Source organism: Carya illinoinensis, chromosome 2, assembly GCF_018687715.1.
Source record: "Carya illinoinensis cultivar Pawnee chromosome 2, C.illinoinensisPawnee_v1, whole genome shotgun sequence".
Taxonomy (NCBI): Eukaryota; Viridiplantae; Streptophyta; class Magnoliopsida; order Fagales; family Juglandaceae; genus Carya; species Carya illinoinensis.
This window is the reverse complement of record NC_056753.1, coordinates 32,835,644-32,848,830: the sequence shown is the minus strand read 5'-3', so window position 1 is coordinate 32,848,830 and position 13,187 is coordinate 32,835,644. Positions and strand designations below refer to the sequence as shown.

The 13,187-nt window shown below is 37.8% G+C and overlaps 3 protein-coding genes across 4 annotated transcripts; 2 read left to right on the top strand and 1 right to left on the bottom strand.

The window, feature by feature from the left end:
- Window positions 1–786: 786 nt before the first annotated feature.
- LOC122301049 (kinesin-like protein KIN-13B) lies at window positions 787–7,562 on the top strand. Of its 2 annotated transcripts, none has more exons than XM_043112119.1 (12): window positions 787–1,428; window positions 1,620–1,838; window positions 2,509–2,703; window positions 3,382–3,483; window positions 3,782–3,859; window positions 3,997–4,078; window positions 4,604–4,763; window positions 4,843–5,145; window positions 5,924–6,142; window positions 6,266–6,617; window positions 6,702–6,767; window positions 7,075–7,562. In XM_043112119.1, the coding sequence occupies exons 1-12, from the start codon at window positions 1,264–1,266 to the stop codon at window positions 7,252–7,254; spliced, it is 2,121 nt and encodes a 706-aa protein (XP_042968053.1). In that variant the 5' UTR covers window positions 787–1,263; the 3' UTR covers window positions 7,255–7,562. The 2 variants fall into 2 exon arrangements, with proteins under 2 accessions (XP_042968053.1, XP_042968054.1); XM_043112120.1 differs by having other exon boundaries at window positions 788–1,428; window positions 1,623–1,838.
- A 377-nt stretch (window positions 7,563–7,939) lies between these two features.
- LOC122301050 lies at window positions 7,940–10,016 on the bottom strand. Its single transcript, XM_043112121.1, has one exon. It carries the CDS (start codon window positions 8,715–8,717, stop codon window positions 8,094–8,096), a length of 624 nt encoding a protein of 207 aa, XP_042968055.1. The 5' UTR covers window positions 8,718–10,016; the 3' UTR covers window positions 7,940–8,093.
- Window positions 10,017–10,735: 719 nt separating this feature from the next.
- LOC122301051 (60S ribosomal protein L37-3) lies at window positions 10,736–12,008 on the top strand. The gene is made up of 4 exons (XM_043112122.1): window positions 10,736–10,895; window positions 10,991–11,126; window positions 11,547–11,648; window positions 11,748–12,008. The coding sequence occupies exons 1-4, from the start codon at window positions 10,893–10,895 to the stop codon at window positions 11,792–11,794; spliced, it is 288 nt and encodes a 95-aa protein (XP_042968056.1). The 5' UTR covers window positions 10,736–10,892; the 3' UTR covers window positions 11,795–12,008.
- Window positions 12,009–13,187: the final 1,179 nt, after the last annotated feature.

Genomic DNA, 13,187 nt, shown 5'->3' with positions numbered 1-13,187 from the left:
TCTTTTATCTCTTAATGTTTTTATTCAACTATATGTTTAATATTTCGATTTTTCAATCGTCCATATTGAACACAGTGATGAAAACTTTAATATAATATATGCAAATTCCATCAAATGTTCATTTAATAAACAAAAAACAGTTCAACAAAGAACCATAATTTTTAATTATTTGGAAATAGCTCAAATGGGTTGAAATTGGCTATAATTGATTGAAGAAATAGATTATGTGAGCGATTAAAAAATGCACTAAAATCAGTTCTAAGTCGTGATTGAATTGAACTATTTTCTCGAGCTATGCTTAGCCCTCTCTGAATTAAGTAGTAGGGTATCATATTTATCTATTTATTTTTAATTATTTTTTTAAATTATATATTTTAAAATTACAAATATCATTTATTTATTTTTAATTAAATCGTTATATAAAAGCATTGGACTTTACATCAAGAAATAATGGAATGACAATCATAGGAACTTGAAGTCCATAGATGTCAATGGGCTAACGGCCCAAGAAGTTCACCAAACGGTACCGCAAATGGCGGGGCCCGGAGGCGCTATTAAAATTGAAAACCCGGAGAGAATATGATTACTTGCGTATGCCCGGTAAAAGAAAAGAGAGAATAAAAAATTTCAAATGGAAAGGGTCCCAAGAAAAACCTACACGTCGTTTTTCTATCCATCTGGCAACACCCCTACTTGAATGTGTACACGTGTGTAACTCTCCTTGCACGAGCTTCGTAGCTCGTCGTCTTTTAAACTCATAAAAGTCTGAACCGTAAGAATTTAAGAAGTCTTCAAAAAAAATTCAAAGAGGCGCTCTCTCTCTCTCTCTCTCATCTCGGCTATCCTAGATCCTTGGCTTTACGCTTATAACTCTCTCTCATACTCGTACACCACACCGTCCTCTATTTTCTCTTAATTTTATTAACATTTTGTTTTTCTTTGAAAAAACAAAGCTCAGAGAAGCTGCTGCTGCTCCCTCTACTTCTTCTTCTCCTCCTGCCCACTTTGTATCCGAGATTTCCTTGCATTTTCGTGGTCCTTAGTCTCGGACATTAATCTCTGCTGAAGGTTGATTATTCAGATAGAGAGAGAGCTTTAGATAGAGAAAGTGTAAGTCCGATTCGGTTATTCAATCGGATTTTACGGCCGGAAAGTCCGATCGCTGCTCGAATCGGGTTTTAGACAGAGAAATTGATTCCGAGAGAGGAATAGAGGGGCTCTGACCCGGCATTTCAATCGGAGGTTGTATCGAGTTTTAGAGAGATGAACGGGGTGGGGAGGCAGGGGCAGAGATCTGGTGCGGCTGGGGTGCACCACCAACGTCAGTACTCGGACAACTTTCTGGAGACTTCCTCCAATGGCCGCTGGCTCCAATCTGCTGGTCTTCAGCACCTCAATTCCTCCAGCCTTTCTGTTCCTCCTCTTCAGGTTCTCCCCCATCTTTCTGATTCGTTCCCAATGGAAATCTTCCGAAAAAACTGGCACAGCTATACAAATATTCCTCAATCTCATGTTAGAAGTGATAATGTTTACTTGTGTGTTTGTTTTTTGTGCCTTTAATGCTGCAATTCTAGATCTCGTCCCTTTGATTGTGTTCAATTTGTGCTATTGAATTAAAGCAGGACTATGGGCCATATGGTGGTACCGGTGGAGGTGGGCAGGGCTCGAGGATGTATAGGAATGCGCAGACTGGATTCGCCGGTTCAAATGAGTTTTACTTGGAGCCTTCAACGCCTCCGGGTAATTCTCGGTCGAGGAAGACTGGCGAAAACTCGCCAAGTGAGTTCAGTCCTGGACTCTTGGATCTGCATTCTTTCGATACCGAGCTTCTTACAGAGGTGGGTCTCCTGTCAATTTCGACAATGACTTGATTTTTTATGCAGTTAAATGTGGTGATGTGTAGTTGGCATGCCCATTAAGCGGCACCGTGCTTTTGATGAACTCATGTTCTGGTTCTTTCTATGGCAGGTTACTAGGATAAACTCACGTGATAATTCAATTTTCAACATCTTAGCTTGTGTTAACCTTGAAATTTTTCATTTAAAATTCACATTCCTGGGCTCCTGTCAAATGTCAATGCAATACTTTCCATGGTTTTCATTCATGAAGAAGAAGAAATGGTTTCATTTTTACTTGGATTATTCAAATTATGGTTCAAAATTTTTACCATTCTATGCCTGTGATGGGCTTTTTTCCCCGTCTATCGTGTTTTGTAAGACACTTTTTGTTGATTGGGATCTCAGAATAATGACAATATATAATGCATATGGATGGTACCGATAAAAAAGAAAAATAATGCATATGGATAATAATGGATGCGGAAAAGTTTTTACACCTTAGTACGTGCTAAACTATTCTATATGAAGTTGATTATGAATGCAATTTGGAATGGGAAGTCATTATGGGATAAGAAGAGTAGCTTTTTTCCTTTTTATTAATTTTCTATTAATAACAGAAATGGCTCAGTATGCTTAGCTCTGCTGATGTTGTAATCTATTTTGTGGGTAGGTGCCAATCTCCGGTCTCCATGATGGTACTTCTATGTATCATCCTGTTCATGGCAGGAGCTTTGATGACTCTGATCCCTACATCTCAAACAACAAACGAACTGGCAGAACTCGCATTTTGCCGGAAAACAATGTCATGAAAAGCCTTGCCGCGGATAAAGAGAAATCCAGTTCTGTAGCAAAGATAAAAGTTGTGGTGTGTTCTTTATATTCCTTTCACTTTTAACTCTAATATTGTCTTTTTTTAATTAATACGGGTGAATAGAGTTGTTTATCCTAAAGAAATGCAATGTTTGAAATGCTCAGACTCTACGGCTATGGGTTTCAGAGAATTTAAAAATATTTTCCCCTTGCAACCCAAATCTTATCGAGCTGCTTTATTTCATTTGATAACTTGTGCTTAGTCAAAAGCATTGTTGTTTTAAGGATCTATTTTTAATTTTTTTTTTTAAAAATCATCTCTTATTTTATTTTAATCTAATCATTCTCTTTGGCTTTTGTTGGCAAAGCACAAAAACCAAATTAACCTCTCATTCTACCTATCACTTTGATAAAAACCAATACAAAATACATTTCAACAATTTTCATTCAATCATCTTTTCATTCTTCCTACCCCCTTTCACAAAATCTAGTACAAAACGCATCTCAATTTTTTTTCAAGAATTATGAAAAAGCAGATAGATTTCCACTTGCTGACCATGCAAAGCAGAGAGATTTCCACTTACCGACCATGCCTTATGCTTTTGACTGTATCTCATTATTGAAACAACTTGCTTTGCAAATGGAACTGTCCTTTCTTTTCGGACCTGTTTAACTAACATGGGTTCATTATCTTCCTCTTATTCTAAGAGTTGCTTCCATGCTCTGACTGCAGGTGCGCAAGAGACCACTTAATAAGAAGGAATTAGCAAAGAATGAGGAAGACATCATAGAGACACATTCTAATTCTCTAACAGTTTATGAGACTAAACTTAAGGTAAGTCACTACTGATAAAATGCTACTGATAAAATCTAATAGCATTTTTAATTCTCCTTTATGTTAGAATGACTACACTACGCAAAATAATTAAAAAAATGCTTCCCATCATATGCAGGCCTTGTTATGATGATGTGTACAAAACATACATAACAAATTAGATTCAAAGTAAAAGAATATGATCAGGTTTCTAAGTGAAAGATACCAAGCTGTAGATACAGTTACCAGATAGAATTCCACGCTTCTCATAATAATTTTGATGTTATATGTTCTTTGAATCATCCTGAATGTTCTGTAGGTTGATCTCACAGAATATGTAGAGAAGCATGAATTTTGTTTTGATGCTGTGCTGAATGAAGAGGTCTCAAACGATGAGGTTAGTATCACAATAAAACTACTAGAATGAAAAATAAGTATAGAACATGGACAAATTAACCAATTGAGTTGGCAGAAGAAAGACATGCAAGCATGGCTTCAGATTATTCAATTTGAATTTTTCATTTTCCTTTCTAGGTGTATCGGGAGACAGTGGAACCCATAGTTCCAATAATTTTTCAACGCACGAAAGCAACTTGCTTTGCATATGGGCAAACAGGTGATTAACTGTCTCCCTAACCTCACTAGATGCAGTTACAGACCTTTTGGATTACTCCGTTTCATAATTATTCCATGCTTGTTTGATTATTAGACTTGCTCCCAAGTAATTTAAGTTCTTTATTCTTAGTTGTTTTGGAATCGTTTTCACTTTATCTTTTAAGTGTTCTACAAAGATTTACATGCTTTTTACCTTGTATCTTTCATAATTCAACGACTATTAAAACAATATCATCTTTGTAGCCTGGCAATGATCAACATGAATGAAAACATAGAACACTTTGCTTTGTCATATTATATAGATTTTCTGATTGTGTTTTGATTTCAGTATGTGGTGATTGGCAAGTCACCGTTAGCTCGCTTCATGACAAAGTAGAATGGCTTTTGCATGTTTGTCTTTTCTTTAGGGCAATAAAATGTTTATATCTTGTGCTTGTGCTGGCTTGAACCAGAAAGTCATCTTGATGGTCTTTTGTAATAAAAGCTCCTATAGAAAAGCTTGTGATTGTTTCTATGCTTTTTCCAGGGAGTGGAAAAACTTATACAATGAAGCCATTACCCCTTAAAGCATCACGTGACATCTTGAGGTTTATGCATCATACTTACCGTAATCAAGGATTTCAGCTGCTTGTAAGCTTCTTTGAGATATATGGAGGAAAACTTTTTGATCTTCTCAATGATCGGAAGTAAGTTATATTAGCCTTTCACTTAGTTAACTTTTGGAATTTCGAAGGTCGCTCCAAATTTAAAGCTTTCATATTGTAGAAAACTTTGCATGAGAGAGGATGGGAGGCAGCAAGTTTGCATTGTCGGTCTGCAAGAGTACAGAGTATCAGATGTGGAAACAATTAAGGAGCTCATTGAGAAAGGAAGTGCCACAAGAAGTACCGGAACAACAGGTGCAAATGAAGAATCCTCCCGTTCACATGCCATACTTCAGCTTTCTATCAAGAGGTCTGTTGATGGCAGTGAATCAAAACCACCTCGTGTTGTTGGAAAGCTCTTGTTTATAGATCTTGCTGGAAGTGAACGTGGTGCAGACACTACAGATAATGACAAACAGACAAGGTATGGATCTTTTGGGGCTTCCCCACTGGAAGGAACCCTGAAAAAATAGGTTTAGGCCACTGTTTATGGCGAGCACATCTTATTTGTTAGTAAAAGGCAAAAGAATAGTTTGCTTAATGCACAACTCCGTAGGTATGGTTCATTTTCAATCCTAGAAGAAAGCTAAGATATCTGATGCATTGTTTGATAATATTTCTTATTATGATGTGTATAGAGTACTATTTCGTATGTGACATGTAGGAGATCTGGCTACTTCATTATCCACACTCCTTGAGTGACTATACATACGTGCATTTAAAAATGAATGTGTAAAAAAATTTGCATTGAAGGATTTAATGCGTTGAAACGAAATAATTCGATGGGGAAATAAAATCTGGCGACACTAATTTAATTCAGTGTCAAGGATTTATATTATTTTATCATTGGCCATTATTTGGTGCATCAGATTGTCTGTATCGACATGGGGAGATATGAGTACCAAAGGAGGTTTCAATGCTTATATTTGTAGCAACTAAAGCTCACATCCAATCCAGGGTTTTCTCTAGTATTTGTTTTGAGTGTGTGTGTCTACATATATTTATGAGCAAAGGAATAGGAAATAGTACAAATCTAAAAGGAAAAACAAATTCAGGGGGGATTAAAACAGTATCCCGGATAGAAGATCTGAGGTGAGAATGCGTTCTGTAATGTTATTGGATGTGGCCATTTGTCATATTATGCTATATATGCCATTTCTTGATTTGCTTGTTAATTTGCCGTTTCAAAATATATGATGCAGAATGGAAGGTGCTGAGATCAATAAGAGCTTACTTGCACTGAAGGAATGCATTAGAGCTCTTGACAATGACCAGAATCATATTCCTTTCAGAGGCAGTAAATTAACAGAAGTGTTGAGGGATTCATTTGTTGGGGACTCGCGCACTGTTATGATATCATGCATATCACCAAGCTCAGGGTCATGTGAACATACTCTGAACACATTAAGATATGCTGACAGGTGAAATTACATATTTCATTCAAGTAAAATTTCCCAGTATTGATTATTACTTGTTTAAGCAACCCCCACTTCCTTAACATAAAATATGCTAATATTTACCTACCTGTAAAAATTGTACTCCAGAGTGAAGAGTCTTTCGAAGGGAAACAATCCTAAGAAGGATATATCATCATCAACCTTCAATCTTAAGGAATCAGCTGCTGTACCCTTGTCTTCAGTTCCTGCATCCAACTTTGAGGATGATGTATCTGACTCATCGCCCGAACAAACTGAAAGGGATGATTTTGATGAACCTGAAGGGCCCTATCAGCAAGGAAAACCTTTATGGAAGAAGAATGGGAAGCTAGATCCATACAATATCTCTACTTCAGAGGACAAACTAAGGAAACCCAATGGTCAGACTAAATGGAAGGACCTGCCAAAATTTGAATCCAAGAATGCACATTCAGATGATGATCTGAATGCCCTCTTACGGGTAAAAACAGTAAATATTTTTTAATTGAATATTTGGATAAGCCAACCTTATCGACAGCTAAAGCTTGTGCTGCATGTTCTTCAGGAGGAGGAAGATCTTGTAAATGCTCACCGAAAACAAGTGGAGGATACCATGAATATTGTTAGAGAGGTATGTGATTTGGTGAACTCATCCTTCGAGATTCTTATTTTAGTATCATGACCGGCCATTAAGCCATAACTTTAGAATCTCCACAATGTGATCATATGTATGGCCTAGGCCAGTGGAAAAGAAAATTGACACCCGTCCATATTTAGCATATCAGAGCCCATGCCACAAGATATGTCAATGCTTCAATTTGTTTTGGATAACTGACGCAAAGACTTAAATCTTTTCACAAGTTGCATCTGCTATATTTGTTCCTTGTGGAAATGCTATATTGATTCAATTTTTGTTTGTGTTTCATATACATTTGCAGGAGATGAACCTGCTGGTTGAGGCTGACCAACCGGGGAATCAACTGGATGATTATATTTCTAAATTGAATTCCATTCTAACTCAAAAGGCTGCAGGCATTCTACAGTTACAAAACCGTTTGGCTCAATTTCAGAAGCGTTTGAAGGAGCATAATGTTTTAGTATCTACTTGTGGTTACTAATTCCATTCGGAAGGGGAAATGCTAGTAAATCCTACTGGGTTATGCCTTTTTTATTTTATTTTAATTGGAGCATTATTTGATGCGACTTCTCATGTCGCAGCATGATGGATTATTCATTACTCCATCCGTATCTTTGGTAATGTTTGCTAGATTTGAGGGTTGGAGTTTTCTTTTGATTCGATAGTACATTATTGACATAATTCTTTTCTCCCCATAATCAAGCTATTATAGACAAACTATTGGATTCATATGTAAAAATTTGCGGCATTGTAATTTGACAATTAATTGAATAGTTCTTGTTGGACTTACCTACTGCTTGTCTTCCTGTGATGGATTCCATTAGACTGAACTACTGTGATGTTTACTTTCTGTCTTTTGCAAAGTTATATATAAATTAATGGGATTACAAGCTGTCGGGCATGCCTCTGTGGGGTATTCCGCAGCGCAAGCTTTACCAAAGACATGAGGACGCATTCGTCCTTTGCAGGGAACAGAGCTATGCTGAGGATCAATAGCAGCCAATAAGACGACGATGTAATAGTATGTTATGTTCATGAGTTATGGAAATATGAAAGCAGACGACAGAGCTTGTCTGAACTTGATTCGAGTTCATTTAAATGACAAGTGGAATAGCTTTTGATTTCATGAAATATTTATTTTGTCCAGCGCCGGCAACAAGACGAACTCAAGCAGAAGGCAATCAAGTTTGATTTATTAAGAAATGTCGACAGATCAGCTGGAAACCAAGAACACGATACATGCAGAAGGAAATGAAAGAAAATAAAACGATATTAAAAAGAAGAACACAGACAGATTCCAGTGCACGATGAAAGAGTCATCTAGAACCTAATAGTGGAGCCAAGTCTCTCCTCTTCGAATTGTTGAGAGTAAATGTCCATGAAGAACTTGTCGACAAGGTCTAGATAAACAGGACTTGTGAGGCGAGAATAGTAGTGGAGCGCCTCCTCTACGTCCAGCACTTGTTCTACATCTCCTGCCTCCATCATCTCCAAATCTTTCATCTTTTGTGCAGTTAATCCATGGCCTTCTTCTCCATTCGTGTTCTTCGAGCATGACTCTTCCCTTTTACCTATTTGGGAACGTTCTTTATTGGTTTTCTTCTCTTTTTCCTGCTGTTTGCTCTTGGCAGGACTTTGGTTTGCCAACTTCACGAAGTTTCCACTACGTGCATCTTCAGTACCCTTCCTGGGCTCTTTTGAAGCCATTATACTACTGCTGTAACTCTCCTTCACCTTGTCTAGATTGGCCTCCAATTCATCAAAGAAACTCATGTAGAATTGATCTTTTTGATGATCTTTTCGGTTGCGGCTGCCACGAGTCAAGTGATTGAAGGAAGGGAGCTTGGGAAGCTTTTGATATCTGTGAAAGAAGAAAGACTTGAAGTTTTGTAGAGTTTTGCGAAAGAGGATCTTGGTTTTGCTAATGGTTTCTCTAAGCAGCATTCTCTCGCACTAAAGTGTTATTTGTACGTAGGCTTCTTAATTTATTGTTCGGTGTCTGCAAGAAAAGATGCAACTCCGACCTGCTTGGGTGCGTGCTTGCTTTCTTCACCCTGATTTTCTTCCAGCATAAAGATTAAAAAAGATAAGGAAGATACACAGTTCATATTTCTTCGGGTACCCAAGAGAAAAAGGCAATGGAGTCCAGAGAGAACATTGTCTTCTGTTTTTGGCTTCTTCTACATCTTTTTGTTCGTGCCCTTCTATATTCTCTGTCTCTCTCTAAACCCTCATGAGCTTTTTGACTATTTAATCACAATTCACACGGCCAGAGCATTACAAGCCTTCAACCGGCACGGGGAGTCTGTCCTTCAAAGAGTGCTTAAATGGGAACGGACGAAGTGGATTCCATGCGTCCAAAAGACATTAAAACTAAATTTATGAGTTGTTTTGTTTGAATGCAGTTGTCCAAAGTGCTGTGGCATTCATTAAGATGCAAAGGTAAAAGGTAGTGGGTCGGCAAAAGCATAAACTATTGCTTTCAACCCTCCAACCACTACGTAATTATCATCATACAACGTTCTTTAGACCATGGGACCAAAAACCAAACGGTCCAATGGTACTCTACACTGTTGCACTATACTAGAACCTCCTCTTGGAGCTAGCAAAGGTCATCCTTTTCAATTAGCAAAATGAATATTCCAAGATTAACACGCTTTTCAAGGGATGATCAGGACCTTTAGGCTGTGTATGAATGTTGAGTTGAGTTAATCTAAATTTTTTATGAATAATAGTGAGTTAAGATGATTAAGTGAATTTTGTAGGACCTACTTAAGATGAGTTTAAAATGTATTTAGATGTTAGGATGAGTTTAGATATATTTTTGGGAAGTTATAAAATTATTAAGACCCACCATAAATATCTATTATTTACTACCATTATTGTCTCCCCACAGTGCGCCGAATCTGTTAAAAAAAAAGATTTCTACACTTTATTATGGTGCAAGGATTAAGGAATGCAAGGATTAAAGAACAAATGTCATACCGTGGATTTGAGTTGTGGGGGCTAACAACACGTGTCAATGAGTAATGCACTTGAAATGCATTGTCCAACCGATGTCAATTGTCAGCTCATATTTGGGAAACCATAAAGTCCCTTTTGGTAGTTGTTGACGCTATTTACGTGGAGCTCATTCAACGAGTTTAAGTTGAACTGCACTCATTTGTGTATTTGGATATCCAAAACAGTCTAAAAGTGAAGTGCACTAAGCTAAATTTGACATCCAAACGAGCCCTTAATTGATCATGATCTCTTGTATAAGGGTTGTAGGTATGTGAAAATTACTCATTGCATCGAAGAATAGAGTTTGATGGTCCCGAAGTCAATGAAGCTGGTACAAGAGCTATTTGATACAAAGGATAAGGCGTTAAGGTGCAATCCATTTCCCCTATAGTCAAGTCACTTTCTCACAGTTGCAATGTCAAATACCTCCCACCAACGTCACACATTTCACTGAAAGATCTAAAGGATCTCATTCAATCATATATAGCCTGTAATTTGCATCAGATCTTAGAAACTCAACCCGCAAAGTTAGCTAAGCTCATATATAGCTTGTCTTCCAGGGCTGCAAGCAAAACTCAAACTAACTGCGTAATCAGTACATTGGTTCTGCAATTAATCTTGCCATCTTGTTTTGTAATGAGGATGTTGTAACAGCCAAGGAAATTTCATTGGAGTTATTCAATAAGAAAATGACTAGTGTTGTCTTTGGATCAAATTGGAAACCTTGATGTAGCAGCAAAAGAAGGAAACTGCCTTGGAAGAATTCTATGGACAGAATGAGTTTAAGGTTCATGCCCATTCTCACCACGCCCACTCCCAATTTCACACTTAAAACGACACGTCGTTGATATGAATTTACTTTGGTCTCCACAAACAAACTCTCCGGCCGTTCAGGCCCAGCCAATCAATACCTAAGGCCCGTCTTCGGCCCAACGTAACCAAACGCAAACCCAAGTCTCGCCACAACATGCTGCTCAGGTTCACCACCAACCCAATTGCCCTAAGAAACCCTAAAGAACTCATATATAAATACTCTCCTCTTCGCAGCTCCATGGTCCTTTAGCCTGAATAGACCTCCTCTCACTCTGCTAGGGTTCTGCATCTGCATCGGCTCCAATGGTAAGCCATCTCCCTGGATCTATTTAAGTGTTGACCTATACACACAAAGGAATCTGTATATGTTATGATCCGTGTGTGAATGTATATGTATATAGGGAAAGGGGACAGGGAGTTTTGGAAAGAGGAGGAACAAGACCCACACCCTGTGCGTGAGGTGTGGCCGCCGCAGCTTCCATCTTCAGAAGAGTCGCTGCTCCGCCTGTGCCTACCCTGCCGCCCGCAAGAGGACATGTATTCCCCTCTCTCTTAGACATACCGTATATATTTGTATCTGTGTGGATTTTTGTTTTATGTGGATTGTTTAGAATTGTTACTGATTCATCTGTCCTTGTGGGTTTTGTCTACGATGAATTTAAGGTATTGGGTTGCCGTTGTTGTTGTTCTTTTTTGTCATTGCTGTTGGCTGTAGCTTGAGTTAAATGAAATTCTTTTCTTTTATCATTATGGTATTGCTCAATTGATTAATCTGTGAACGTTCGCTGACTGAAATGAGATTTTAGGTTCTTCGTGTGTGCGAAGTCGAGGAATTGGGGATTGTGTTGTTTCTTCTTCGGTTTCGCTGAAAATAATGATTTTTTGTTTTCGTTAAGGGTATTTTTTGTTGGTTTTTGGGCAATAATGATGTTTTTTTGGTTTTGTCGTTGGATTTAGATAACTGGAGTGTGAAGGCGATCCGAAGGAAGACTACTGGAACTGGAAGAATGAGGTACCTCCGCCATGTGCCCCGCAGATTCAAGAGCGGCTTCAGAGAGGGTATGCCTTTTTTCTCTATCTCGAGCCATTTGGTTTTATTTGCCCCTTTAGTAGGTTATGATGTTTCGTGTGTTGATCTTTTATTTGGGCATTTTTTAGGTACTCAAGCGGCACCAAGGAAGAAGGGATCAGCTCCAACTGCTTAAGGCATTACTGGAGAGTGTTCTTGATTGTAATTTGGGCACACCAAGTTACATATTGGAGTTTTGTGCGTTGTGACTGATTATCGTGATAAAAGCAATATTTGATGGGTAGGTGTTATAATGTTTTTAATGAACGAGTTGTTTTTATTTTGTTTAGTACGGAGCCTTTAATTTTGGACAAGAATGGACAATCCTATAGATGTTTCATCTTTGATTACATCCTATTTCAGTGAAGTCTGAATTTTGTTTTGGTTGACATGTCTAGGAGGATTAAGAGAGGTATCTTAAATCACGGTATTTATCATTTTGTCTTGCTAGTTAGATATCTTATGGAATTATTTTCTTTCTGTTCTGACAAGCTTATGGAATGCATTTCGATGCTATGGTATAGTTCTATTATAGCTGCTGCAATTATTAATCAATTTGATGGTGAAATATTCAGTCTAATTTCTTAAGAGGAAATGACTAGAATGGTGGAAGCTACTGTTGGTGGGGATTACATGGACCGATAAGATACCATGTTAGCTGTTGCCGAAGTAGTTTCTTAATTCAAGCTTTGGGTGTTTGGTTTCTTCTTTTTCAGAGTTCTAGAGGGTTTGGTCATGTTTGGAATTCACCTGGTGCCTGAAATCACGAGGCATTTCTTTTAGAAAAAAACGAATGATTTGCTGCCCGTCTTAGTTTGGCGAATGGCTAGGATTTGTTTTTCAAGCTCAGGTTGCCAAAAGTAAATGTGTTCATAGAATCATTTCTGACCGCATAAACTGTTTGAGAGCTTACAATTTTTTTACCCCGTTTGCATACTCGAACATGAAATGTGGGTCATAGGGTTCAGTGTCAGTTGTTTTTCAACTTGTTTAACTCGCAAGTAATCTGCACGTATCCGTATAATGAAGTTGCATGTCATTGAGAAAAACAAAGCCCTGTGTCCATGCAAAAATAACCAGTTTTATTAACTTATGATGTTGATGTCTATTTGATAGTTATGTTTATTAATATTTGATGTTTGTCAAATTGACGTGAATCTAGTTGAATTAAATCAATCCATTTATGCTAAAGACGTTAAAATGAGTTAAAATAAGTCATGGTCGAGTCGACTTAACATGATGAATTTGTTAAGCAAGTTAATGCAAAAAGAACAGCCGTTACGGTCTACGTATAATATGACAACAATAACCTGACCCAAAAAATCATAATTGCTATCCCCTCAGCAAGCTGCCTCCAGTTTGCATGTGAAACATAATTTCCTCTTCGTCCTTGAACCTCTGGTGAACCTGTGATTCATCTCAAATGTACTCCTACTCCTCTCCTCTGACTTGTAAAAAAGAAAATATGCCTTTTAATATATCTCTCCTCTCATTTGTTTTTGTTTTCCTGCAAAAAGACCTGAGCCCCA

What these genes read in the sequence shown, in the direction of transcription:
- LOC122301051 (XM_043112122.1), top strand. An exon ending in TGCCGCCCGCAAGAGGACAT is followed by an intron (nt 11,127 to 11,546) that starts GTATTCCCCTCT and finishes CGTTGGATTTAG; the next exon opens with ATAACTGGAGTGTGAAGGCG. An exon ending in CAAGAGCGGCTTCAGAGAGG is followed by an intron (nt 11,649 to 11,747) that starts GTATGCCTTTTT and finishes GGCATTTTTTAG; the next exon opens with GTACTCAAGCGGCACCAAGG.
- LOC122301050 (XM_043112121.1), bottom strand. Translation starts at nt 8,717, where the DNA reads ATGCTGCTTAGAGAAACCATTAGCAAAACCAAGATCCTCTTTCGCAAA.
- LOC122301049 (XM_043112119.1), top strand. Translation starts at nt 1,264, where the DNA reads ATGAACGGGGTGGGGAGGCAGGGGCAGAGATCTGGTGCGGCTGGGGTG. An exon ending in TTTCTGTTCCTCCTCTTCAG is followed by an intron (nt 1,429 to 1,619) that starts GTTCTCCCCCAT and finishes ATTGAATTAAAG; the next exon opens with CAGGACTATGGGCCATATGG. An exon ending in CCATGAATATTGTTAGAGAG is followed by an intron (nt 6,768 to 7,074) that starts GTATGTGATTTG and finishes ATACATTTGCAG; the next exon opens with GAGATGAACCTGCTGGTTGA.